This window comes from Sorex araneus, chromosome 7 (genome assembly GCF_027595985.1).
Source record: "Sorex araneus isolate mSorAra2 chromosome 7, mSorAra2.pri, whole genome shotgun sequence".
Taxonomy (NCBI): Eukaryota; Metazoa; Chordata; class Mammalia; order Eulipotyphla; family Soricidae; genus Sorex; species Sorex araneus.
Window position 1 is genome coordinate 75987511 of NC_073308.1, and position 27419 is coordinate 76014929.

Sequence of the window (27419 nt, forward strand, 5' to 3'; positions counted from 1 at the left end):
CCCTACCCATTGTGCTATCGCTCCGGCCCCTATTCTGATATTTAAAAAATAACTTCTGAGATAGTGTTTAGGCTAAATAATCTTTACTTTCTTGCACCAGCACTGCACACTTTAGTGCAGATTAAAATGTTATTGAACCATACTTTTCAGCAAAGCTGCATTAAGGAGAACAAACTCTCTCCAGTGCATTTGATGAATCACTCCAATATAAGGACAAAGGGTTTTTAAGCAATATGGAAGTTGGTGCATGCCCCTTCTTGAACGAGTTACAGAGGGCTGCGTTACCTTATCTGTCCCCGGGGAAAATCATGTACCAGGACCCAGAGGGCGAGAGACACTGGGATCTGGACTGTCCCTGAGTCACACCCACAGGCCTGGAGGGCGCGAGACACCGGGGTCTGGCAGCAGTTCAGACTCCCAGGGCCGCCCCCATGTACCCTGGGACGTTTCGAGGCACAGCTCTGGTGCTTCCTGCTGACTCGAGAAGCAGCCATGGGCTCCCGCTGCTCCTCTGCAGACCCGTTCCCGTAACTTCCTGGATGCTCCCCTGAAACAAATCTGTCTATTCGGCCTACAAACAGGGTGACTGAACGTGTTTCAGAAATGTCGTTGCTTGGGGCCGGAGCGATAGCACAGCGGGTAGAGCGTTTGCCTTGCACGCGGCCAACCTGGGTTTGATCCCCGGCATCCCATATGTCCCCCAAGCACTGCCAGGAGCAATTCCTGAGTGCAAAGCCAGGAGTAACCCCTGAGCATCGCTGGGTGTGACCCAAAAAGCAAAAAAAAAAAAAAACCAAAACCAGAAATGTCATTGCTCAATGAGTAGGAGCGAATGTAGTTCGGGAACTCACACTGTCTAAAGGCAGGAGACATTAAGGCCGGGAAAGGGGACACTCCCTCCAACACAGGGGCCAGGACCACCACCCGAGACTCAGGCCACAGCACACGCACCTCGAGTGTGCCTGGGAGAGAAATGGGCACCCCACAGGCCCTGAGAGCCCCCCGGGAGAGAACCGGGCACCACACAGGCCCTGAGAGCCCCCCGGGAGAGACACGGGCACCCCACAGGCCCTGAGAGCCCCCCGGGAGAGAACCGGGCACCCCACAGGCCCTGAGAGCCCCCCGGGAGAGACACGGGCACCCCACAGGCCCTGAGAGCCCCCCGGGAGAGAACCGGGCACCCCACAGGCCCTGAGAGCCCCCCGGGAGAGACCCGGGCACCCCACAGGCCCTGAGAGCCCCCCGGGAGAGAACCGGGCACCACACAGGCCCTGAGAGCCCCCCGGGAGAGACACGGGCACCCCACAGGCCCTGAGAGCCCCCCGGGAGAGACACGGGCACCCCATAGGCCCTCAGAGCCCCCCGGGAGAGACACGGGCACCCCACAGGGCCCTAGAGCTCCCCGGGAGAGACACAGGCACCCCACAGGGCCCTAGAGCCCCCCGGGAGAGACACGGGCACCCCACAGAGCACTATTTCCTGAGCCTAGGGCCTCAGTGCTTATTCTCGAGCACCACGCTCACTCCGGGTGCTGATCTCTCTCTTAACGTGAAGCCGGGGATAACGGGTAGAACGCACGCGTGTGCCATCTCTCCCTGCCTTGCGTCCCGAGTCAGGACGAGCAGGAAGAACCGAGCAGCCAGCACGGGAACGGGAGCAGCGCCACAGCGGGGGTGGAGCAGCTTCGCCTGAAACATCCCCCAGGCGCTCCGACTGCCCCCACCTGGAGGCCCCGGCCCTGCGGTCCTCACGGGCACCCACGAGATGGACAGTGCCAGGACTCTGACGAGCTTTAATGCTTAACCCTAACAATACAACAACAGCAACAGGGTGCCCGGCCACCGCGCCCGCGAGCAGTGTTCTTCCCGGAACGGAGGGGCTGGGCTGGGGGCGAGGCGGCGGGGAGTCTGACGAGAACGGGATGGGGCCGACACAGGCTTGGACACAGCGGCGGAAGCGCCAGAGCAGCAAGGGCCGTGGGCAGAGGTGCACCAGGAGAAAACGCTTTCCAGAACTACTCCACGAACTAAGGCGGCGGGTGGTCGGAGGTCGGGGGGCCGCTAGTCCACTTCCATCTCGCCTGTGCCCTTGCCATGCTGGGCGCTGTCCCGCGAGGGCTCCGCTCTGCCCTCGGCCCCACTCTGCCCGTCGGTCGGCCCGTTGTGCTCACCGGGACCTTTGGACTTGTCGTCGGCAAATTCCACTTTGGGTTTGGGTTTGTAGATGACGGGGTTGCAGAAATCGTCCAGCTCCTACAGACACAGAGGACAGTGTGAGGGCAGAGCGAGCAACCCGCACTCCCGCAGGCGGGAGCAACTGTCCCACGCTCCCGCTACAGCTGACGCCTGTGCCTGGGGCGGGGGCTCCATCAGTCTTCAGCCGTTGTAATCTTGTTGGCTGTTCTGTTTTAGGGACACCCCGGGGGGTGCTCGGGGCTGACTCTGGGCTGCGCAGGGATCACTCTCGGGGGCTCAGGGGAGGACACGTGGGGCCGGAGCTGGGACCCGGGTGGGCCATGCGCAAGGCAAGCGCCCTCCTTGGTGCCCCCTCTCGGCTCGAGCCTGCAATTCTTATTTTTTTGGCTTTTTTTGGGTCCCAGCCAGCGATGTTCAGGGGCTCCCCCTGGCCCTGCACTGAGGTATCCCTCGTGGCGGGGCTGCGGGCGGGGCACACGCTGCCTACCGTCCAACTGCTCCGGCCCCGAGCCTAGAATTCTTTTTTTTTTTTAATTTTTATTTTATAAAGTTGTTAACAATATTTGATTACGTTTAATATTCAAACACGAGTCCCACCACCATCACACCTTCCCACCACCATATTTCAGATGTTTCCATCGTAATCCCAATCTGTGTTCCAAAGCAGAGCTGACATAATTTATTTTGTATTGTTTTTTTATGAAAAACCGATGAAAATGCTACAAAAAAGTTTCCTTAGAGGACTAAGTATGAAGATTGTTGTATTTCACCCAGGGTCATTAAGCCTCTCTATGAGATCACTAACATGTTGTTGAAAGTTAAGCCTGTGTGCTTTTATATGTATATCTGTAAAAAATAAAATGTATATTTTCCTCTAAGTTTGGTTGCTTCTGACTTTAAACACCATCAAAGGTGCGGTGCTCTTGGAGTACGAGTGGTATCAGGTACGAGCTGTCACGTGGCCGCAAATGCAGCCACGTGGCCCAGAGCCTGGAATTATTACTTTTTTTTTTTTTTTGCTTTTTGGGTCACATGCAGCAATACACAGGGGTTACTCCTGGCTCATGCACTCAGGAATTACCCCCGGCGGTGCTCAGGGGACCATATGGGATGCTGGGAATCGAACCTGGGTTGGCCGTGTGCAAGGCAAACGCCCTCCCCGCTGTGCTGTCGCTCCAGCCCCGAGCCTTGACAGGAGCTTCAGCCTGCTCAGGTCCTTCCAGTCTGCAAGATCCTGCTTGAAATCTCTGGGAGATTATCTTCACAGTTTTGTTTTTGCCTAAGTTCTTCTGGAAGTTGACTATGTCTCAGATTATGGTTGCCATGAATAAACTCTACTGCCTAAACCCATGAATAGGTCATTTTATCTTTATTTTTTTTTTTGGGGGCAGGAGAGGGGGTCACACCCGAATGTGCTCAGGATCACTCGTGGCTGGCGTGGGGACCTGATGGGGCGCCGGGGACTGAGCCCGGCTGAGCCGCGTGCACGGCGAGTGCCTCCCGTTGGCTCCTCTCACCTTTGACTTGGCGACTATCTCCGAGACTCTCACCACGGGGTCCTGCGTGAGACCCAGCTTGTTCTGCGCGCTCATCTTGCTGTTCAGCCAGCTCATGGCCTCGCTAATGTACTTTTCAACCTTTTCCACCTCAGCAGGATCCAGGTGATCGTATCTCTCATCCTATCAGAAAAGGGAACTGAGTCTCCACCGGCCGGGGCCTGAGCCGGCGCCGCCACAGGCCCGGCCGCGAGGCGCGCACCTTGTTTCTGTGCATCTCCAGCACTTTCATGGCCAGCTGGATCTTCTTCCCCAGGTCGTTCAGCGCCCGAGGCCTCTCCGCGTGCTCCGCGTGCCGCGCCTCGATGGGCTGCCCGTATTTCTGTCGGCAGAGGGGGCGTGAGGAGGGGGAGCGGCTTCCCTGGCCCCGAGCAGCTGCGGCAGAGCCAGAGGCTTGGGCGGAGGCAGGGCCTGGCCCAGCTGTGTCCTCCCTGGGAGACACGCACAGACACGCACTCCCCACGCTCGGCTCCAGTGCTCAGGAGCGGCCGCTCGCGGTTCATGGCAGCCCCAGAGCTCCTGTCGGTGTGAGGCTGTGGGAGTGTGTATCTGTATGTGTGTCTGTGTCTATGTTGTGTCTGTGTGTGGTGTGTTTGTGTATCTGTGTGTCTGTGTGTGGGTTTGTGCGTGTGTGTATGTCTGTGTATTGTGGTGTGTTTGACTCTGTGTGTCTGTGTGTGTGGTGTGTGTATCTGTGGGTGTGTCCGTGTGTGTGCCTCTGTGTGTGTGTGTGTGTGTGTGTGTGTGTGTGTGTGTCTGTCAGCTGGGCCCCCGGAAGCACCTGTGGCGTGTGCAGTCGGTGACAGCAGGGCGCCTTCCGAAAGGCCTTCCCGGGCGCCCGAGGGTCTGTCTGACGGGCCCAGGCGTCCTACCTTCAGCTCCTGGAGCTTGTCCACATACACTTGTTTAGGCTGATCCTCTCCCTCTTCATAAAGCCAATTTTCTGTGTCTTCTAACACAGCAGACAGCTTATTTACATCCTAAAGACACAGTTAAGAGAGATTAATTAAAAAATACTCTGCTTAGTGTCAAAAGTCATGAAAGACAATATTTCACCAGTGTAAAAGATTAAATTCCAGGTTTTTCAGACTACTTAAGATTTTTCTGACTTTTTACTCATAAACACACTTTCGCCATCCTACTGCAGTTTAGAAGCTTTAAAATTATGAACCCTTCAAACCCAGTGTGCTGACGAAGAATGACGGAGATACTGTATTTGGTACATTTACGTTCATAATAAATCTCGCCTTTCTAAAGCTGATCAGATGCAGCCACTACACTACAGAACTGACCTTGCTCTCTGTCCCCTCAGCACTGATGACCCTCCTGCACCAGCGCCAGGCAGCCTGTGAGGCCGTAAGCTTCCTCCTGTCATGCTTTCGCTCTCTCTCACACACACATACACACACACATGCACACATGCATACATGTACATCCACATACATATTCACAGTGCCCTCGGGAGAGACAGTGTGTGAGGCCATCCACTCCACACCCGTTCTCTCTCTCTGACTCTCTCTCTCTGATTCTCTCTCTGATTCTCTCTCTTCTCTGATTCTCTCTCTCTCTCTCTCTGACTCTCTCTGACTCTCTCTCTCTCTCTCTCTCTCTCCCCCCCCCCCCCCCCACTCTCTCCCTCTCCCTCTCTCACTGCCCTCAGGAGACTGATGCCTTCCTGGACCCGGTGCGTCTCAGTGAGGCCAGCTGCTTCCCCGTCACACCCACACACTCACCTCAGGAGTGACAAACGGCTCGTACACGGTGCCCAGCTTGTCCCTGAAGTCATACACGTACTCCTCCACGGCGTTCTTGGCATCGTTTCTCTCCTTCTCCAACTTGTCTTGCATTATCATCTTGCCCTGTCCCGAAAGTGCCACATGAGCTGCCATTAAGGGTGCTGGGTCAGGGAGATGGAAACCCAAACCGGCACCCAAGGCCGCCCCGGCCCCGCCATTCCGCAGAGAGCAAACAAGGAATGGCGGCAGCGCCCAACACTCCGCGAGGCCGGAAGCAGGCCTCGTGTGCACACAGCACCTGCACGGCTGGCAAGGCCGGCCATGGCCCCGCGCCACGGCGAGAGAAACCGAGTCTGGCCTGGTCACAGGCTCCAGGCCCACGGGGGTGGGGAGGAGGAAGGGACGCCGGCTGCTGACGAAGGGGCAGAAAGGGCTGGACGCACGGGGCTCTCGGGACACACGTGGCCCTGGCCCCTGGCAGCCCCAGGCTCCCCCGCCACCCTCATCTTAGCTCAGACCCGAGAGCAGCTAGGCGGCACTGACCCCTGCCCCTGGCCCCGCTGTGAGCGGGGGATGGGCCGCACCCCTGCCTGGATGCCCGTGTCCCCCAGGAGCAGACGGAGGTCCTGGGCAAGGCCACAGCAGCTGCCCGGGTGACTGGGGCTGCCTGCGCCCGCTCCCTTGGGGACGCGGCCCCCACAGCTCGGGCAGCCCGGGGGCTGAGGCGGCAGCACAGGGCACAGAGCAGCGGCTGGCGAGGTGCCGGGGGGCTTCCGTCTGACAGACTCGACTGTGTCCAGGACCCCCAGGGCTCCCGGCCCCGCCTGCCGCAGCTGACCCTCCTGGGAGAACGGGGAGCCCAGGGGCACGAGGGGCCGACCTCGTTCTCGATGTAGCTGTTGAGCAGGTCCTGGCCCAGCTGCCCGCACAGTCTGCTCTGGATGGGCAGGTCGATGCTCCTCCCCTTCCCCTTCTTGGCCGTCGGGGCCGCGCGCTCCTGCCTGTCCGCCGAGGCCGACTGTGGAGGGAGAAGCCGTGAGCCCCAGCGCAGCGGACACGGAGATCTGGCTTGCTTTTCGGGTCACACCCCGCGATGCACGGGGTTCCTCCCAGCTCGCACTCAGGGATTACCCCTGGTGGTACTCGGGGGACCATATGGGACGCCGGGGATTGAACTCAGGTTGGCCGCGTGCAAGGCAAACGCCCTCCCCGCTGTGCGGTCGCCCCAGCCCCTGCCCGGAGACCTAAAGATGGCTTCAGTGGAATCACAGCGTGTAGAGCTGCGGCCGCCCACTGCGGCCTGAACAGGCCTAGCCCTGACTCTCGTCACGCCGGAAAGGCACGACCAGACCCCAGTGAGATACCTGCGCTCTGGAAGGGCGGGACGAGTAGGTCGGGGTATGGCGGGGGGGGGGGGGGGGGGGCGGAGTCCAGCGCTAGCTTGGAAAGCCCCGAGGCTGCGTCCAGTCCCGGGGCTCACGGCCGGCAGCCCGGCCACACAGACACCCGTGGGCGAGGGCCCCAGGCAGCCCTGCCGTGGCAGCGAGTGCTGAGGGCTGTGTGCAGGGGGGCTGGGCAGTGGGGCTGCGCGGGGCTGAGCTCGGCTGGGGGCCTGCCAGCAGGAGGGGCTTCCAGGGGGTGGCGGGCACCCGGCCGAGGAGCTGCGGGCTGACCTCGAGGCCCCGGGCGCCGCCTCAGGGATCTTAGCTTCAGGCTTTGTTTCTGTTCGCCCCGGGTTAGGGTCACACCCGGCAGTGCTCGGGGATCACTCGAGGGCTCCGGGGACCATATGGGACGCGGGGACGGAAACGGCCCGCTGTGGACAAGGCGAAGGGCTCCTGGCGGGGCTGAGGGCCAGCATCAGGCACCCCCCGCCCCCGGCCCCGCCCGGACACCAGCCCAGGCCCACCTTCACTGGGGCGCCCGCGTGGGCCGCGCCCTCCTCCGCGTGCTCCGCGTGGCCCCTCAGCTGCGCGCCCTCCTCCTGCTCCATCTGCATTTTATCCTGGAAGCAGAGCAGGCAGGCGGGGGGGGGGGGGCAGGGGTGAGGTGCTGCCACCCTGCTGCCCACCAGGTGCTTCTCCCTCCCGGGTCGGGCTCCACCCGCCTGAGGGGCAGAGCGGCAGGACGCTGCCTCGCCCCTCACCCACTCCCCACACAGACTGCCGGGGGCCTCGGGGGGGGGGGGGCAGCATCGGGACTGCAGGGTCTCTGCTCCACAGACCCCCGAGCCCTGCCGAGTCCCCCTGAGTCCCCGAGTCACGGCCAGGAACGGCGCTGCCCGGTGTCGGGCCAACGGGTCAGCAACCTGCCCACCGCACAGGGTCAGAGCCTCGCCTCGGGCCGGGGCAGGACAGACGGGGTGACGGTGGGTCTTCAATGTCATGGGGCACCCGGGCCAGCAGGACCGGGCACGGGAGTGACTGCTCGGGCCGCACTCGGGCCGCAAGTGCGAGCGCGGGGGCAGGGTGTGCAGGCGAGTGGCCAGGGCCGGGGCTGGTCCCGCCCCTCTGCCCACCGCTGCCCTGAGTCCTGCCACGCCCCCCAGCGGCCTGGGATCGGAGCTGGTGGCCCCGAGGGCTGCGGGCGTGAGCACTGGACAGCGGGTGCCCGGGGGCACAGCCGAGGCGCCAGGCCAGCGGCGCTCTCGAGCGAAGTGTCCACGTGTCCACGTACCGCGTCCTCCTTGTCGCCCTTGCAGGCGCCCTCCGTCTCCATGGTGACGTCGCTGTGGTCCCCTTCCACAATCTGCTTCTCGACGACGGATGCGCTGGCCACGCTGAAGACGCCGTGGATGTTGACGCGCACCTTGACCTTCACCTTGGAGCTGTCGCCGTCAGACTGTGGAAAGACATTCTGAATAGTGAAGCTCCCTTCGGGAAGAAAGAGCTTCTGTCAGTGTGGGACCTCGGGACGCCCCGGCGTCAGAGAAGACAGAGCCCCACCCGCCCAGCGCTGCCTGGGGACGAGGAGTGGGCGGGACCATACCCAGCCCGGGACGGCCTGGGCCGCAGCCTTCACGGGGGTCTCCTCACTGCCGGCCCTCCCGAGCACAGCCACCCCTTCCCGCCACCTTGAGGCCTGCATTCTGGGGGTCAGGGCCGTGGTCCCTGGGGGTCAGGGCTGTGCTCCCTGGGGGTCAGGGCAGTGCTCCCTGGGGGTCAGAGCCCATGCTCCCTGGGGGTCAGGGCCATGCTCCCTGGGGGTCAGAGCCCATGCTCCCTGGGGGTAGGGCTGTGCTCCCTGGGGGTCAGGGGCTGTGCTCCCTGGGGGTCAGGGCTGTGCTCCCTGGGGGTCAGAGCCTGGGCTCCCTGGGAGTCAGAGACTGTGCTCCCTGGGGGTCAGGGCTGTGCTCTCTGGAGGTCAGGGCCCGTGCTCCCTGGGGGTCAGAGCCCGTGCTCCCTGGGGGTACTCGGCGACCTGTGCTCTCTGGAGGGCCCTCAGCAGGCAGAAATGTCTCTCCAGCTTTGGACCTAACTTTCAAGTACTTTAAAATGTTTCTCCTCCAAAACCGAGGTAGCAAGGTCTGGGTCTGGACACAAACAGCACCCCCTTTGGTCTGCTTTCCCCCGGGTCTGTGTTCAGGGGCCACTCCTGGGGGTCGTGCGGGACAACAGGCGGTGTCGGATATGGAGCCCGTGAGCACTGAGCGTGGGCAAGTGCCCCTCGGCCCCACTTCTCAGCCCAGGACCCTTTCATCTTCAGCTTTATAAAAAGCACTTTCCTGGCAGACCAGACACAAAGCACTGACGACATACCCTGGCTTCACCCGAGAAACATCACTCATTCCCAGCCCCTAACCGCCCAGAAACATCACTCATTCACAGCCCCTAACCGCCTAGAAACATCACTCATTCCCAGCCCCTACCCTCCTAGAAACATCACTCATTCCCAGCCCCTAACCGCCTAGAAACACCACTCATTCCCAGCCCCTACCCTCCTAGAAACATCACTCATTCCCAGCCCCTAACCGCCTAGAAACATCACTCATTCCCAGCCCCTACCCTCCTAGAAACATCAACTCATTCCCAGCCCCTAACCGCCTAGAAACATCACTCATTCCCAGCCCCTAACCGCCTAGAAACATCACTCATTCCCAGCCCCTACCCTCCTAGAAACATCAACTCATTCCCAGCCCCTAACCGCCTAGAAACATCACTCATTCCCAGCCCCTAACCGCCTAGAAACATCACTCATTCCCAGCCCCTACCCTCCTAGAAACATCAACTCATTCCCAGCCCCTAACCGCCTAGAAACATCACTCATTCCCAGCCCCTAACTGCCTAGAGGCCAGTCTCACTCCCAGAAACCTGTATGTTTTGTTTCTCAAAAACTCGTGGGGCAGAAAGAGGCCCGCAGAGAGCAGCGCTGAGGCCTGGGCGGCCGGCCCGGCTGCGAGCCGCACACGCAGGAGCCCGGCCAGTCCCCCGGCCGGAGGGGCTCCGGCCACACAGGCCCCAGGGAGTGCCTGGGGCAGTGCCCGCCCATGCCGTCCCGCCTCAGGCCAGCAGCAGCGGCAGCCCAGGAGAGGGACGGGGGTCGCTTCCTTCTGGCAGTGTGACAGCGGGGACACGGGCGCGTGCGCACACCTGAGCACTGCCGGGGAGCACTGGGCGTGGGGCACTCACCGATCCTGGGGTCCGGGTAGGGCACCTCGTGCAGGTGCGTGTACAAGGCCTCCAGCTCAAAGGGCTCCTTCTTGTGGAAAGTGATGACCTTCGAGAACGGGGCCGGGTGGTTCTTGTTGAAGACCTCGCACTCCCTGCGGCGGGCGAGAAGCCGGTGAGGACCCCGACTCGGCACCTGCTCACACGCACCCACTGCTGGGTACACACAAGGGGGGGCGCGGCCTCTGCTGTGGACGGGGGCTGGGGCAGCGCAGCCTCTGCACATGTGGACATGACGTGCAGAACTGGGCCAGGACGAGCCTGGCACATGCCCGCCCCCCGGCGGCCCACGTGGGCACAGACCCTGGCTGCTGTGTGCCCAGAAATACCACCCACCCCTGGCTCCTCCTGAGTGCCAGCGTCCTCAGGGCTGACTCCCAGCTCTGTGCTCAGGGCTGACTCCCGGTTCTGTGCTCAGGGCTGACTCCCAGCTCTGTGCTCAGGGCTGACTCCCGGTTCTGTGCTCAGGGCTGACTCCCGGCTCTGTGCTCGGGGCTCACTCCCGGCTCTGTGTTCAGGGCTCACTCCTGGCTCTGTGCTCGGGGCTCACTCCCGGCTCTGTGCTCAGGGCTGACTCCCGGCTCTGTGCTCAGGGCTCACTCCCGGCTCTGTGCTCAGGGCTGACTCCCGGCTCTGTGCTCAGGGCTTACTCCCGGCTCTGTGCTCAGGGCTCACTCCCGGCTCTGTGCTCGGGGCTCACTCCCGGCTCTGTGCTCAGGGCTGACTCCCGCTCTGTGCTCGGGGCTCACTCCCGGCTCTGTGCTCAGGGCTCACTCCCGGCTCTGTGCTCAGGGCTGACTCCCGCTCTGTGCTCGGGGCTCACTCCTGGTGGGCTCGGGAGACCGTATGTGGTCCACACACAGGCCAGGTGTGAGGAAGGCATAGGCTTCCCTGCCGTACTCTCGCCGCCGGCCCAGTCTCGCTCCCGCCACGGAAGCTGCAGCGAGTCTGTTCCTGAGAGCCAGAGCACAGCAGGGAGGCGCCTGCCTGGCCCGAGACCGACCTGGGTTGGTTCCCGGTATCGCATATGGTCCCCCCAGCCCCGCCAGGAGCCCCACGCGCAGCTGGGTGTGCACCCCACCCCGCCCAAGTCTTCGACGAGAAGGGAGATGATGGCGACCAAGCACGCGCCCGGCAGTGCTCAGGCCCGTGGACCAGGGGAAGCAGTGCAGGGCCGCAGGGTTCATGTCCCCACACTGGCCTCTGTCTCAAACAGATCTACATGAGGGCAGAGAGCACAGCGGGAGGGCATCTGCCTTGCACGCGGCCAACCCGGGTTCGATCCCCAGCATCCCATATGGTCCCCTGAGCACCGCCAGGAGTAGTTCCTGAGTGCAGAGCCAGGAGTAACCCCTGAGCATCGCCGGGTGTGGGCCAAAACTGTCACTGTCACTGTCATCCCGTTGCTCATTGATTCGCTCGAGTGGGCACCAGTAACGTCTCCATTATGAGACTTGTTGTTACTGTTTTTGGCATATCAAATACGCCACGGGGAGCTTGCCAGGCTCTCCGAGAGGGGTGGAGGAATCGAATCCAGGTCAGCTGCGTATAAGGCAAACGCCCTACCTGCCGTGCTACCGCTCCGGCCCAAAACTAAAACTAAATAAATTAATCAATCTATACTAAGCGACAGGCATTAAGATACGCTCTGTGGTCTGCAGACCGTCGCCCTCTGTGAGTCCGCGGAGGAACGGAAACCCGTCACTGCGGACGACCTACCCGGCCCCGTCTTCGGAAGACGTCTTCCAGCGGAGGGTGATGGAGTAGGGGACCAGGTCGGTGATGGAGAACTCGCGCACCTTGAAGGCGGGCGAGAGGATGGCGCACTGGAAGGCAAGCGGCAGGGCTCAGCCTCGCGCGGGCCCGGCTCCCTCCCAGGAGCGGCCCCGAGCACTGCTGGGTGCGGCCCTCACAAAGAGGCAGGCGGTGGCAGGCTGGCCCGGCCGTGACCTCCGGCTGACCCCCACCCAGAGCTGCACCTGCTCCCACGTGCTGGGACCGAGCCCGGGGCTGCCCACGGGTCTGCCCACGGAGCTGCCCACCGAGGCGCGGGGACACGGGGCCTCTGAGGGACGGGGCAGCACGGACCTGCAGGGCGCAGCCTCTGGCCACGGCCTCGTCGGCGTTCAGGGTGGTGCTCACGTCCTTCCCGAAGAACCTGGCGACGTGCTCCTTCACGGCGGGGATCCGCGTGGCGCCCCCCACGATCTCCACGCTGCTTATGTCTTCTCGCTGCAGGCCTGGGGGACAGGTGGCGCTGGGGAGGCCTGGCTGGCCGGCGGGAGAGGGGGAGCCACCCTCGGGGACGGGAAGGCTGGCAGCGCCCCCGGCGCCCGGGCCCCCAGCCCTGCCCGACTCCCACTTACTGGCCTGTTCCAGCACTGCCTTCAGCGGCGGCTCGACTCTCGCCAGGAGGGACGCGCACAGCTGCTCAAACTGGGCCCTGGGAGGGAGCGGAGGGACCGTTCCTGCGGCTCCCCGCAGGCCAGCCCTCCCCGCCGCCCTGCCAGGCGCGTCTCCAGACCAGCGGCCGCACCTGTTCATCTTGCTGGACACGTCGAGGTCGTTCATGAAGCACTCGATGTGCAGCGGCAGGTCCGAGGCGTTGGCGCTCATCAGCTTCTTCAGCTTCTCGCACTCCTGGTACAGGCGCAGCAGCGCCCGCGAGTTCTCCCTCACGCCGAGCTTGTACTTGGCCTTGAACTCATCACAGAAGTAGTCCACTAAAGCCTCGTCGAAGTTCCTGCCGCCCAAATAGGGGTCGAAGGTGGTGGCCAGGACCTGGGTGCGAGCAGCAGGGGCCTCTCAGAAACACTCAGAAATCGGCCCAGTACAGTTTGCAAGTGAAAACTCAGTCGAGAGCACGTCCCAGAGGCCGGGTGCGAAGCCTGGAGTCACTGTGTCAGTCCGGGGGGAGAGCTCTGGGCAGTCCGCACTGCAGCCCAGAGAGGAGCTGGAGCAGAGACACGGACTCACACGACAACACCGTCGCCTCACCCCACCACGCAAAGAAAGGAAGCTCAGCCAGGAGCACGCCTCTGCACTCGGGCCTGCGGTCACACCTGCTGACTCCCGGCTCTGTGCTCAGGGATCGCTCCTGGGAGGCTCGAGGGACCATGTGGGGTGCCGGGGATTGAACCGAGTTTGGCTGCCTGCAAGGCAAGTGCCCTACCCGAGGTGTTATCAGAACCAAGCCCAAGGGAGCAGGAAAGCAACCCGAGCAGGTAATGACAGGGGCCCTCGCCCAGCAGCCAGAGCTGGATACCGAGACCGGCTCACAGAGCAGGGCCGGGCTGGCGTCAGTCACTGAGTGACATGCCTGAGGGCCCGATGCGGCTCCCGACCCCCCAGCAGCAACGCCTGGGCCCCTCCACAGCGGCCCTCTGGCCGCCCGCCCCACGGGCCCCTGGCTCGGAGGCCTCAGCTCTAAGCCAAGGCCAAGCGTCTGTGGCCTCCCGGCCGGAGAGCCCCACAGGAGAGTGTGCAGTGTTTGTCTTTCTCCTTCTGACTCATTTTGCCTGACTCTCCAGTTCCGTCCAAGCTGCAGACACTGCCAGAGTTCGCCGTTCCTGTTGGCAGTTTCCCCTCGCCTGTATGTGCGCCACGACCTGGTCACTCATCTGCAGCCAGGCATGGGGGCGGTCTCCACGTCCGGCTGGTGATTGCGGCAATGAACGTGGTCACTGGCCATGTCCGGGAGACCACTCACGGTGCTGGGGTCCGACAGCTGGCCAGGCAGACGCCACTGGCCCCACACCAGCTCTCTGGCCTCCGCTTTTGTGTTTTGAGGGTAAAAGCCGAGAAATGGTATCGCCTGACCGGAGCACAATTCTTTTTTTTCTTTTTTGGGGGGGCTGGGACGGGGTGGGGGATGCCCGGCTCGGGGCTTATCCTGGCTCTGCGTCCGGGAACCGGTCCTGATGGGCAGGGGAAACACCCGGCTGCCCTGTGCGAGGCAGTGCCTCCGCGCCGCACCAGCTCGCCCTTGATCCTTTCCTGAGAAATCTCCACCTCGTTCCCCAGGGCCGAAGCAGACGGCCTTCCTGCAGCAGGGAGTGAGGCCCCTTCTCGGCCCGCCCTACTGTCAGTTTCTTTTGGTTTTGCTTTTTGGGTCACACCCAGCGATGTTCAGGGGTGACTCCTGGCTCTGCACTCAGGAGTTACGCCTGACAGTGCTTGGGGGACCATATGGGATGCTGGGGATTGGACCTGGGTTGGCAGCGTGCAAGGCAAATGCCCTACCCGCTGGACTATCGCTCTGGCCCCCAGTGTCCACTCGACCCACGCCACTCCGACCTGTAAGCTGGGGGTCCGGCATCCTCCTGTGCATTTCCCTCACGTGCCTATGGGGCACCCATCTGTTCCAGGGGCACTGTCTGTTCATCTCTTTCCATTTTCTGGGGGGCTTATTATTTTTTACCACCACGCAGGGTGTCATTATTTTAGCCTTTCTTTTCCCATGCAAAATCTTTTTATTTAATTTGATGAGGCCCCATTTGTTTGCTTTGGTTTTCTTTGCCCATGAAGTCAAATCACTGAAGACACCCCCAACATCCATATCCTGGAAAGCTTTCTTTTGATTTTGGGTCACACCCGGCGATGCTCAGGGGTTACTCCTGGCTCATGCACTTAGGAATTACTCCTGGAGGTGCTCAGGGACCATATGGGATGCCGGGGATCGAACCCGAGTCAGTCCCATGAAGGCAAACGCCCTACCCGCTGTGCTATCACTTGTGTCCCCTAAACGGGGCCCCCTCTCAGACCCCCCCACCCCGTGGCTTCCTGCGGGAGCCACAGCACCAGGTACGCGGCCCGTGTCTTCATCTTGGTCTCACCACAGAAGGCGCGTGAGGACGTGGTGGGCAGCTCGCCGTTTCCTTCACCAGCCACCCGCGACCCCTCAAGGTGCTTCGCCGTCCCACCACCAGCCACCTCAGGAGGCAGAGGGCTGGGTGGGGCAGGTTTTAAAGAACTTCTATTTGGTTATTTGCACGTACAAAGGCAACAGACTTTTGTGCGTTGATTTTGTCGTCTGCTACTTTTGCTCTACCGACTGCTTCTGAGTCACTGATTTTAAGTCTGTTTTCACTTGGGGCATCACAGTCTATAACAGTGAAGTCACTTCTACAGTCACAGAACTACGAAGAGCTCTCCAGGGCGGTCTTCAGGACCTTCAGGACCCTCTGGGGTTGAGAACGGTGACCTCTGAGAGTACTCGGATCTGGGTCCCGCCGATTGCCTTCCCTTGTCTAAGCCGGAGCGGGCCTTCTGCAGCCGCAGGGACCGCCCGCGGGAGCAGCCCGCCGACGCGGGTGGGCCGTGGGTCTGCGCTGGCCCTTACTGTGCCGAGGCAAGCGAGCGTTTTTATCACGAGCGGGTGATGATTCTGACAGGTTTTCCCTGCATGACAGACACGACCACGGCGCTGACCTTCCCTCTGGCAGGGACAGGCGCGATGTGGACTCGTTTGTGTCAGGAACCGTCTGCGTTCCTGGCCGAGCCCCACCTGGCCAGCGTGTGCGAGCACTTTGCTTTGTAACTGGGTCTGCTGAGGTTTCGTCGGGGATCTTCGTGCCAGTGTGTGGGGATGTTCCTGGTGCCAGCCGTCTGCCCCTGACTGGGGAGTGCCGTCGGGAAGGTTCCCTCCTCTCCGGTCCAGGCACCAGGTGTGTGGGACCGAGTCTTCTTTGCAGCTTCGGCAGAACTTGCCAGAAGCCTGGGCGGGGCTTTTATTCTAGGGCGGTGTCCACCCACCTCGTCCCTGCCCGCCTTCTCATGCCCAGGCGCTGGAGGGGGACTCGCTCACGGGACTGGACAGCCTGGAAGAAGTGGCTCAGGGCTTAGCACCATCCCGTCTGCCAAGACCGAGTCAGGGGAAGCAGGAAACAGGAGCCAGAGAGCTGCTATGGGGTCAGCGGCGTCTGCCTGGCCAGCTGTTGAGGTGGGCGTGCGTGCGGGGCAGCCATGCCCGCCTGGGCCCAGTCCCCAGGAAGGCTCTGAGAAGACGGCAGCTCCCAGAGCTGTGGGTGACCAGAGCTGACCCGGCCCTCGGCCCTGTCTGGTGCGCAGGGAGCCGGGATGTGGCCGGGGGTGCTCGGGGCTCGCCCCCGCCCCTGCCGACCATCCCCGGCCGAGCCGTCTCGACTCACCTTGAGTTTCCCTTTGTTGAACGCGCAGACGGAGACCTGGTAGGCAGAGTGGCCCATGTCGACAAAGATGATGTTCCGCGGCTTCTCATCGATCGACGGAAGGTCCTGTTTGTAGATCCCGTAGGCCAGCGCCACTGTGGGAGGGCAGAGGGCAGGTCACCGCCCGCCGGGGTCCCAGGACGGACGGCAGAGGGGAGATGGGTCGCCAGGGTCGGGCATGGGCGCGACGGCACCAATCGCTACTGTAGGGGCAGGGTGATTTTTGCTGATCTGGGCTAATGTTCCGAGTCTGACTTCTCTCCGTCCGTCTACACCGCTATGAAATGAACAGTTCTGGTAGCCCGTTAGGGCTCGGCTTGACTCTGCCAGTATGTGTGTGGGTGTTTCTTCTTTTTGGGTCACACCTGGAGAAGCACAGGGGTCACTCCTGGCTCTACACTCAGGAATTACTCCTGGCAGTGTTCTGGGGGCCATTTGGGATGTTGGGGATCGAACCCGGGTTGGCCGTGTGCGAGGCAAAGACCCTCCCCACTGTGCTATTGCTCCAGCCTGCCCGCATGTTTCTGACTCAAAAACCAAGCAGCGTAGGCCCTGGACAGCGTTCCCACAGGGGCAGCCGAGAAGGGGCCAGCGCAGTTGGGCCCTGGCCATGCGCGGCGGCGGCTGGGACCCAGGGCCCCGAGGGCACACGCCTCACTCACCTGCGGTGGTCTCGTTCATCAGCCTCAGGCAGTTCAGCCCCGCCACCTGAGCAGCAGCCATCACCGACCTCCTCTCTGCGTCCGTGAAGAAGCTCGGGACCTGCCGTTGGGACCAGGGGCGGGGGGGGGGGGTCAGGGCCTCAGCGACCCGAAGACGCTCTCGACGTGGCACTGAAGCAAGCAGACAGCTGAGGGCAGGAGGGTCACTCCTGGCGCTACTGACCGAGCCCGCGCCCGCTGCGGCCCCCCGGAGGGACGACCTCCACCCAGGACGCCTTTCCCTCGGGGCGCAGGCTTAGGCACCAGCTGGCCACTAAGACGGAACCGTACCACAGGATTCCCAGCACAGACTATGCGGGGACTGCCTTGGCCTGGCCTAGGAGGAAGTGCATGTGCTCCTCCCTCACGACGAGAGGCTGAACATGTGACTGAAACAGCGCGGCCAGACGTGCCAACGGCCACTTTCACGGCGCGCGGTCTTTCCCGCACAGCTGCCTTTGCTTTTGGTGCCACTTGGCCCTCGAAGAGCCTCTGGAGTGTTTATAACGGCCACATTTCCTTTAAAATCTCACAAAAGCAGCAAGAGACTAAGACTCTGGGCCTGGGACGCGGCTGGGAGGCATGTGGGCCCGTGGGGACGTGGCCTTGTGTGCGTGAAGCCCTGGGTACGAGTCCCCACACAGACAGCACAGTGAAGTAAGCTCAGAGAAGCACCAGGGCCACGAAGCTGACAGTCGTTTCTAAGGCAGCCCTCGAGACGATTTTTTTCTTTTTGGGTCACACCCAGCGATGCACAGGGGTTACTCCTGGCTCTACACTCAGGAGTCACTCCTGGCCATGCTCAGGGGACCATATGGGATGCTGGGAATCGAACCCTGGTCGGCCGCGTGCAAGGCAAACGCCCTACCCGCTATGCTATCGCTCCAGCCCCCTGAGGGACATCTTTAAGGAACCCAGAGTGTGTGGGGTCACACGGGGCTAAATGGACTCATACAAAATGACCTGGGGTCGTTCCGGGGAGAACTCTCCTGCGGAATCCGCCCCACGGTCAGCTGTGCTCAGGGTTCCCTCCAGGTAAGGTTTGGCCGCGGTATCGGTCCCTGTGCTGTCTCTCTGGCCCAACTTAAGCAGTTGAATGAACAAAACTTCATCTCGCTGAAACTTATTTCATCCTGGCTTCGGGCCCCCAGCAGTGCTCGGGGAGCCCTCCTGGAGGGGCTGCGGTGTGCTCCATCCCGCGCTCCCCGCCCCGTGAGCCCCTGGGGCGAGAGAAAGAGCTCCAGTGGGGGTCCTGGCAGTTCTGGCTGTGGGCTGGCCGCACTGCTCTACTCCACCACTGCTGTGGTCAGTGCACTGAAGTGTCCAGCACTCTCCAGGCGTATGTTTGTGTCGGGGGCGACTCACAGGCTGGAAGGTCTCCTGGGCCTGCCCCTACCTGCCCTCACAGGGGTCTGGCACCCCAGCAGTGTCGGGGGCGGGCCCTTGAGCACCCTCGCGGTGCTCCTGTCTGGGAGGCCACAGGAGTGGGGCGCAGAGGGGTCTGTGCCCCCCCCCCCCTGCTGTGCGATCGCTCCAGCCCGACCTGTTATTCTGGTCCAATAACTTATCACACTCCACGTCCCACCAAGTACGGTGATTTCTCTCCTTGGCCAGACACGGCCCAAGGAGAGACGGAGCGAGCTGGCTCCTGGGCGGGGGAGGCTGACCGAGATCACGCAGTCGGCCACCGGCTTCTTCAGGGCGTTCTCCGACGTCTCCTTCAGCTTGGCCAGCAGCATCCCCGTCACCTGCTCGATGGCGAAGGGCCGCTCTTCCTCTAGGTACCGCACCTGGAGCCGAGAGGGCAGTGACCGAGCGCTCTCAGCCCGGCGGCAGCCCCTCCTTCCCGCGGGCCCGGCTCTGCCCAGGGGAGGGGCGGGACGAGCCACCGTCTCTCTTCAAGGCCCAAACTCCGCCTGGGGTCAAAATGCTTCCACCACACAATTTTGGGAAGAGGGACTGGACATTAGGGAAGAAGGAAACTTCTGTGTCCCCCAGCGGAAGCAGCAGGTGTCCTCAGCAGGGACACGGGCACTGGCGCCAGGCCTGCCTCAGTGTCCCGGCCACACACCCTAAGCTGGCAGGGACACGGGCACTGGCGCCAGGCCTGCCTCAGTGTCCCGGCCACAAACCCTAAGCTGCTCTCTGTGCTGAGCTACTGGAAAAGACTTTGAAAAATTTTTTTGTTTGTGTTTTGGGTCACACCCAGGGATGCTGGAGTTACTCCTGACTCTTCACTCCAGGGGACGCCGGGGACTGAGTCCAGGCCGGCTGTGCCCTCCCCGCTGGGCCGTCGCCCCAGCCCCAGAGTTTTCTGCAATCGCTGATCCCGCCTCGATGTGGCCCGCAGTGCTCAGACGCCGCTCGGAGGCCCTTGCACAGAGTGGGGGCCCCGCGCAGGGTCTCACACGCCTGGGCCCAGAGCCGGGGCAGCTCGCCCGTAAGGCGCGAGTGTTTAGGCCGAGTCCTCCCGGGCCTGAGGGTGTCGCTTGGTGAGACCCTCCCGCTGAGGTCACTGAACGGCCGGCCCTCCGCCTCCCGGAGCCGCAGCAGAGGCGGCTCAGGCTCACCTTCACGCCCGCGCTGCCGTTCGGCATGCGCTGCAGCTCGTAGGGGAGCCGGACCCTCTCAGTCTGCACGATGGGGTCGTCGAAGGAGCGCCCGTGCAGCTTCTTGAAGCCATGGAGGGTATTTCGCACGTTCGTGACTATCTGTCGGAGCAAGGCTCTGGGTTAGCCACTGGAACCCGCCGAGTGGGCCCTCCTAGCGCTTAGGGACCACCAAGTCCCTCCCCTGCGCGGGAACGCCGCAGAGTCAAACTGTACAGGAAGGACGGGCCCATCTTACTCTTGGCCCCTAGCCCGCCCCCCAAAGGGAACGAGACCCGTCTCCAGGGTCTCTGCCTCCCGTACTACCCGGCTGGGCTGCATCTCTGCTCCTTTCTGCCCCGCCTTAGCTGAAGCAGCGTTCACTGCCCTCCCCCGCCCCCGCCCCCGCCCCCTCCGGATCCCTGGACGCTGCTCGTGCAGGCCGCAAAGGGCAGCCCTTTTCGAGCGCTTTCTCAGGCTGGACCATGTCCTGCAAACGGCCTGAAAGGGCCACAGGCCTCGGTCAGGAGCTGATCGGGCTGTGTGCAGCCACTGGACATTGCTATAGACATGGGTGTCTGACCCGTGCAGAGGCCAGTCCCACCAGCAAGGCGGACTCCGGCTGGGGAGGGAGGCTATTTTGGCACAAATGCAGCATGTACTTGGGGACCAAAGTCCAGTGCAGAGAGGAGAATGCGTCCAGAGAGGCCCGCCCGCCCCTGCAGGCCACCCAGCAGAGGGCTCAGTGCTCACGGGGAGACCGAGCCCCTCGGGCGCCCCAGCCTACCTGGCTCTTTGCTGCATTCCCGATGGCTCGAGTTCTGGACCCCAGAGAGATGCAGGCCCTACAGAGAGACAGAGGGACAACACAGGGCACGGCCCGTCTCAGGGATGGTGGTCTCTGCGCCCCCCCCCCATCCCAAGGGGGGATGGGGAATGGGGAGCCACGGCCTGGGGCTGGCTGGCTCTGTGCTCGGGGTGACCCCAGCCACGCCTCACTCCGGCACAGGCTGCCGGCATGCACGCACACACGTACGCACGCACGCATGCACGCATGTCGTTTTGAAAACGGATGATTGAACATCAGAATTCTGTGCTTTTCAAACCTTTCACGGGAATAAAAAATTGGCTTTTAAAAAAGTTACAACTCGGGGCCGGTGCGATACCCCAGTGGGTAGGGCATTTATTTGCCTTGCACATGGCTGACCTGGGTTCGATCCCCGGCATCCCATATGGTCCCCCAAGCACCGCCAGGAGTAATTCCTGAGTGCAGAGCCAGGAGTGACCCCTGAGCATCACCAGGTGTGATTCAAAAAAGAAAAAAGAAGGTACAATTTAGGACTAATCTGATGAGTGGTGCTGAGTAAGTCCCAGATAAATCTGGCCTCTGGGCCTCCTGTGCTGGGGGCGGGCAAGTCGCCCCAGCTGCTGGGTGGTCCCAGCCCCCAGCTCTGCAGCTCGAGATCCACCTCTCACCTCCATTATCTGAACAGCTCCGGATGCTTCTCATCTTTCAGACCCGCTACCTTCCCGGAGTGCAGAGACTCCCTGGCTAGCCCCACGCGCCGAGGGGCCGCTCCTCGGGAGCTCTCAGACGCTGGGAGCAGGCGACTTCCAAAGTACCCAGGAAAACCTTCCACGTAGCTCAAGGAGTGCAAGAAACTCCCTGCCCTGAGCTCTCTGCCAACCGCTCCAGAACATGAGCGGCACGTGCTGAGAAACCCCGCCCGGCAGGGAAGACTCTCAGTAGTCTAGTCAAGGGGCGCGGCGCACAGTCCACTTAAATGAGACCTCCACAGGCTATTTCCTACAGGACCCAGAGGGAACTCGAACCCGGGCCTCACAAATGCAAGGCGCAAGCGCCCTGGAGGTGTGAGCAGCACGAGAACCCTGATAGGCCGGACCTCAGGGAAGTCAGACAAGCCAGTGGCAGCGGGCCGACTCCGCCTGGCTCTCCAGTGTCAGCTGGGCGGAGGGGGGCCGGGACATGCCCCGCCAGTCTGGAGGAGACCCCGTGGCGGTCAAGTGTGTGGGGAAACTCCCAGAGTGCTTCGGTGTCTGAACAGACGGAGGGACCCCACAGCTCTGCTTATTGTTTTCCAGACCTAACAGTCGGGTGGAATGTTCGTAAAAGTACTTCGTTGCTTTCTGCTTTCATTTACCACTTAGAAAAATGATGAATAAGAACTTTCTAATTTTTCAATATGGGTAATAAATAAAGGATTCACATAATATTTAACATGGAATAAAATTTCCTTAAGAATTTCCAAATGCTGGGGCTGGAGCGAAAGCACAGAGGGGAGGGCATTTGCCTTGCACACGGCCGACTCGGGTTCGATTCCCAGCATCCATTGGGTCCCCTGAGCACTGCCAGGGGTAGTTCCTGAGTGCAGAGCCAGGAGAGACCCCTATGCATTGCCGGGTGTGACCCAAAAAGAAAAAAAAATTTCCAAATGCAGGTTGGAGAGATAGTACCAGGGTATTTCAGGTTCCTGGCTGCTACTTGGCCAACTTCAGTTCAATCACCGTCACGTGGTCCCTCAAGCATGTCAGGAATAATCCTCACGCAAGAACCAGGAATAAACGGACCACCTCCAGCATGCCAAGTAAGCCACCTACCTCCACATAAGCCGCCTACCTCCACGTGAGCCACCTACCTCCACGTAAGCCCACCTACCTCCACGTAAGCCCACCTACCTCCACGTAAGCCCACCTACCTCCACGTAAGCCCACCTACCTCCACGTAAGCCCACCTACCTCCACGTAAGCCCACCTACCTCCACGTAAGCCCATCTACCTCCACGTAAGCCCACCTACCTCCACGTAAGCCCACCTACCTCCACGTAAGCCCACCTACCTCCACGTAAGCCACCTACCTCCACGTAAGCCCACCTACCTCCACGTAAGCCCACCTACCTCCACGTAAGCCCACCTACCTCCACGTAAGCCACCTACCTCCACGTAAGCCCACCTACCTCCACGTAAGCCCACCTACCTCCACGTAAGCCCACCTACCTCCACGTAAGCCCACCTACCTCCACGTAAGCCCACCTACCTCCACGTAAGCCACCTACCTCCACATAAGCCACCTACCTCCACGTAAGCCCATCTACCTCCACGTAAGCCACCTACCTCCACGTAAGCCCACCTACCTCCACGTAAGCCCACCTACCTCCATGTAAGCCCACCTACCTCCACGTAAGCCACCTACCTCCACGTAAAGCTCGTTAGCGCCATGTCAGCCCGTCGAGAGCTCAGCTACTGACCCTGCTCTAGAGACTCATAAGTAAATCTCAAGAGATCAACCAGCTGCCAAGAGTCTTTGAACACTGGGTGATGGTTGAGGCCTCCAGGGTACTCCCGAGGGGGTGCGTCAGCCCGGTGGGTTGCCGCCCTGCTTCTGGCCGGCTCCAGCATCTCGGGACCAAGGTTGTGAAAAAACTGATCTGCCATAAGTTTAGGCTATTGTCTCAAGAAGTGAAATCTCTGGACAAGAACCGAGTGCTGAAAGTAGGATTAAAAAATAAACCTTTCAGTACCTGTACTGCAGACCATATGTCCAAAGAGGCAGTGAGAGAGAGAGGAAGAGAGAGAGAGGCAGAGAGAGGGAAAGAGGCAGAGAGGGAGGGAGGGAGGAGACAAGAAAAGTGCCTGCCATCGAGAGGCAGGATGGGTACTGGAACACTGTATGACTGAAACCCAACCATGAACCATCTTGTAACTGCATCTCCTGGTGATTCAATTAAAAAATAAAAAACAACAGGAATAAGCTCTGAGCACTGTCAGGTGTGGCCCAAAACAAGATTTCCAAATGCTCATAGTAAGTGCTATAAATCAAATTAAAATCAGTTCACACCTTGAAGCACTGATAGAAACACACATTACTGACGTGGGCGGGGCCAGGCCGCAGAGCAGGCCTTAGGCGCTGGCCCCGCCTGCTGCGGGCCAGTCCCACCCCTGAGCCCGCCTGGAGAGCACCTGAGCCCAGAGCTGGGGGAAGCCTGAGCCCCACCACGTGTGGCCAAACACGCCCCAACACAGTATCTTAAAAGCTGACCAGCTACGTTATTAGACATGATTCTATTCATTTTGGGGGCACCCCTGGCCCTGCACTCGGGGCCCAAGCCTGGGACGGAGCCAGGGCAGCAACACGCCGGCCAGCCCCGCCCACTGCTCTCGGCCGCCCGGGCGTCGCTTCACTATGAGCGTGGCTCTTAAATACTCCCAACATGCTGACTGGCCCTAAATGTCACCAGAGTTCGGTGCACAGTTCCTGAGGCTGAGCCCAGGCCCGCCAGGACAGGATGGTCACCGCGGTCACTGTGAGTGGAGCTCCGTCACAGCATAGCTGTAGACTCACAAATAAATCTCTGAAGAGAGCAAAATGCACAGAGACGCCTCCTCACCCAGCTGACTTCATCCGGGGACCACCAGATGTTCCGCCAGGACCCCAGCAGCCGCAAACCCCTGAGCCCCACTGCCGCCATGCCCATGTCCCATCTCCACCAGCTCAGGACGAGCCCCCACGCATGAAAGTAATCTGCTGAAAAACCCAAGTATGCGAGTTTTGTGACTGAAACCTCCAGGCTCACAGGAGTCTGGAATGGGTGCCCTCCCCCGCCTCCCTGTGCCCCGCTGGCCTGGCAGCCACGCCCAGGAACTGCCTCTGGACACCGTGTCAGCTCATTAATGGCCATGGTCCAGAGACTCACACCCCAAATCACCATCCAGTTGAAAATTTAACTCCAGCTACCCTACTGAAAATCGTAGAATTCCCGGAGCGACATCTCGTACTTCATGCCACTGATACACCGAGGGCAGCACACATCTGATGGGGGGCAAAGTAGGGAACCGATCTTGACTTATATAACACCAGGCTCATCCTGTAACAACATATTAATGATCTCTTATACAGGGGCTTAATGGCCCCAAGGTGAGATACAACAATTTCCATACACTTTCTTCTTCCTTTTTTTTTTTTTTGCGTTTTCGGTCACACCCAGCGATGCACAGGGTTTACTCCGGGCTAATGCACTCAGGAATTACTCCTGGCAGTGCTCAGGGGACCATGTGGGATGCTGGGGATTGAACCTGGGTCAGCCACATGCAAGGCAAATGCCCTACCTGCTGTGCTATTGCTCCAGCTCCTAAAATAACCTTTTTGATAATTTTTTAGTGGATTATTCATAACAAGTGATACAAAATAAATTACTTAGCATCTGCCTTCTGGGCAGGCTTGGGTGGTGGTGGGAAAACGCAAAATAATGGTGGTGGGATTGGTGTTGAAATAGTGAGTGTAATAAATTATTGTGAACAACTTTATAAAAATAATTTTTTTTTTGGTTTTTGGGCCACACCCAGCAATGTACAGGGGTTACTCCTGGCTCTGCACTCAGGAACTACCCCTGGCAGTGCTCAGGGGACCATGTGGGATGCTGGGAATCGAACGGGTCGGCCGTGTGCAAGGCAAACGCCCTCCCCGCTGTGCTATCACTCCAGCCCCCAATATAAAAATAAAATTTTTAAAAAAGAAAAAAAAAAAGAACGCGGCTGTGTCCCTTCGTCTGCACTGCACTGATGTGCACTCAAAGGCCACTCGAGGACAGGTGGCCAGGAGCGTGCACGGACTTCCCTGCCTCCACACCCCCCGATCACCGGCAGGAGAGATGCTTCCCGTGGTGCCCAGCACACACTCGGGGGACGGGCACGTGGTCTGAGGTTCTTCAGCGTTCAAGTCACTTAAAATCTGAACCTGAGGGGCTGGAGCGATAGCACAGCGAGGAGGCATTTGCCCTGCACGCGGCCAACCTGGGTTCGATTCCCAGCATCCATGTGGTCCCCTGAGCACCACCAGGAGTAATTCCTGAGTGCTTGAGCCCGGAGTAACCCCTGTGCATCACCGGGTGTGACCCAAAAAGAAAAAAAAAATCTGGACTGAGATATAGCTCAAAGGGCTGCGCCCCCTGCCCCGCCCCAAGATTAAATCACAGTGAAGGTAAAGTCAGAGTGAGACACAACAACAACAAATAACAGCACCAGGACATCTGCCAAGAGCATGGCCGTTTCCCTCCGGCCCAGATGGTCCCTTCAGAAGCGTCCACTCCCCGCGCCTCCTGTGTGCCCCTCAGCCGGAAGCTTCCCTCCGTGCTAGAGCAGGTGTAAGTCACACACTGCGTCTGAGAACCTGGCACCAACCGCCAGGGCTCGACGTCCGCGAGGGACGTGAGAGCAAAGGTGCCTCCTGTGGGGCCGGGCCGGCGGGCCCAGCGGGCGAGCCCGAGTACCAGTGCTGGCCGGTGCACAGGCTGGCATGTGGGCGAGCTCCTGACCTGGCAGCCCCCCTTGCAGGGAGTGAGAACTCGCCCTCCGCCCCCCCCAGCAGAGCGCTGAGCTGCAGGCAGTGCCCGCTGGCTTCCGCCCTCCAGGGCACCCGCTCTCGCAGGCAGGAGGGTCTGTGCGGCTGCTGGGCAGAGGGCGAGACGCTCCCCAAGGGCTGCTTCTCAGGCGCGCCGGCCGCTGCCCTGCGCCCGGAGACCCTTCCCCACCGAACTGCCCCTGTTGGGCCTGGCATCAGGGCAGAGGGGAAGGCGGGCCCCAGGCTGCAGCGGGCCCGAGGTGAGAGCTGTGAGTCGGGCACCCCAGACCGCCTGCACCAGGCACCATCTCCCCGCACCCCAGCATGCCTGCCCTGAACACCCTCTCCCTGCACCCCTACACTCGGCACCGCCTCCTCACACCCTGCACCGCCTCCTCACACCCTGCACCAGGCACCATCTCCCCATCTCCCCTGCACCAGACACTGTCTCCCTGTACCCCACTGTCCTGCACCGGGCACTGTCTCCCCGCACCCCCGCAGCCGGCACTGTCTTCCTGTCTGCCCTATACCGGGCACCGTTTCCCGTACCCCTGCACTGGGCACTGTCTCCCTGCTCCCCTGCACGTCTTCAACAGGCCCCATCTCCCCACTTTCCTGAACCCCTGCGGCGGCCCATTTCCTCTCTCCCCCACGCCCCTGTGGCGGCCCCATCTCCCCGCTCCCCTGCACCCCTGTGGCGGCCAGTCTCCCTGCTCCCCTACAGTGGGCCATCTCCCTGCTCCCCTGCAGCGGGCCATCTCCCCGCTCCCCTGCACGCCTGCGGCGGCCGTCTCACCGCTCCCCTACATCCCTGCGACGGCCCATCTCCCCGCTCCCCTGCACCCCTGCGGCAGCCCGTCTCCCCACTCCCCTGTACCCCTGCGGCGGCCGTCTCACCGCTCCCCTACACCCCTGCGATGGCCCATCTCCCCGCTCCCCTGCACGCCTGCGGCGGCCCGTCTCCCCGCTCCCCTCACCCCTGCGGGGCGCGTGCGGGCGCGTGCGGGGGCGGGCGGCGGGCCCGCACTTACGGGGTGCACCTGTCGCTGTACTCGTTGGCGATGGTCTCGATGCCGCCGCTGCGCGCCACCGCGATGTAGCAGTTGAGGAAGCCCAGGTCGATGCCCACCACCGACATGCCGCCGCCCGCAGGTCGGGCCGCCGGGCCCGCGTCCGCTCCCGCGCTGCGGCCCCGGGGCCGGCGACTCCTGCGAGAGCCGGGGACAGGCTGGCCGGCCGCTGCGCCCTCCCGACGCGGCGGTTACTGCGCCCTGCGCCTGCGCGCGGCCCCGCGAGCCCCCGCCGGCCCCGCCCCGCGGCCCGCCGGCCCCGCCCTCCCCGCCAGGCCCCGCCCCTCCACCCGCAAAGCCCCGCCCCCGCCTAGCCCTCAGGTCCCACCCTGTCTACCCGCCAGGCCTCACTCCGGTCAGTCA

The 27419-nt window shown here is 61.6% G+C and overlaps 1 protein-coding gene across 1 annotated transcript; it reads right to left on the reverse strand.

Moving 5' to 3' along the window:
* Positions 1-1775: 1775 nt before the first annotated feature.
* HSPA4L (heat shock protein family A (Hsp70) member 4 like) lies at positions 1776-27264 on the reverse strand. Its single transcript, XM_055144644.1, has 19 exons — positions 27018-27264; positions 20419-20476; positions 19614-19754; positions 18711-18833; positions 17005-17104; positions 16304-16437; positions 12691-12935; positions 12521-12597; positions 12243-12394; positions 11874-11980; positions 10116-10249; positions 8164-8360; positions 7397-7492; positions 6368-6505; positions 5485-5610; positions 4624-4731; positions 3954-4073; positions 3713-3874; positions 1776-2252 (listed from the first exon to the last, which is right to left on the reverse strand). Exons 1-19 carry the CDS (start codon positions 27122-27124, stop codon positions 2061-2063), a joined length of 2517 nt encoding a protein of 838 aa, XP_055000619.1. The 5' UTR covers positions 27125-27264; the 3' UTR covers positions 1776-2060.
* Between the last annotated feature and the right edge of the window lie 155 nt (positions 27265-27419).

Coding starts and splice junctions, on each gene's coding strand:
- HSPA4L (XM_055144644.1), bottom strand. CDS start 27,124: ATGTCGGTGGTGGGCATCGACCTGGGCTTCCTCAACTGCTACATCGCG. Junction 18,834..19,613: donor ACGGCAGCGCGGGCGTGAAG/GTGAGCCTGAGC, acceptor TCTCGGCTCCAG/GTGCGGTACCTAGAGGAAGA. Junction 7,493..8,163: donor AGGGCGACAAGGAGGACGCG/GTACGTGGACAC, acceptor CTCTGCTTCCAG/GATAAAATGCAGATGGAGCA.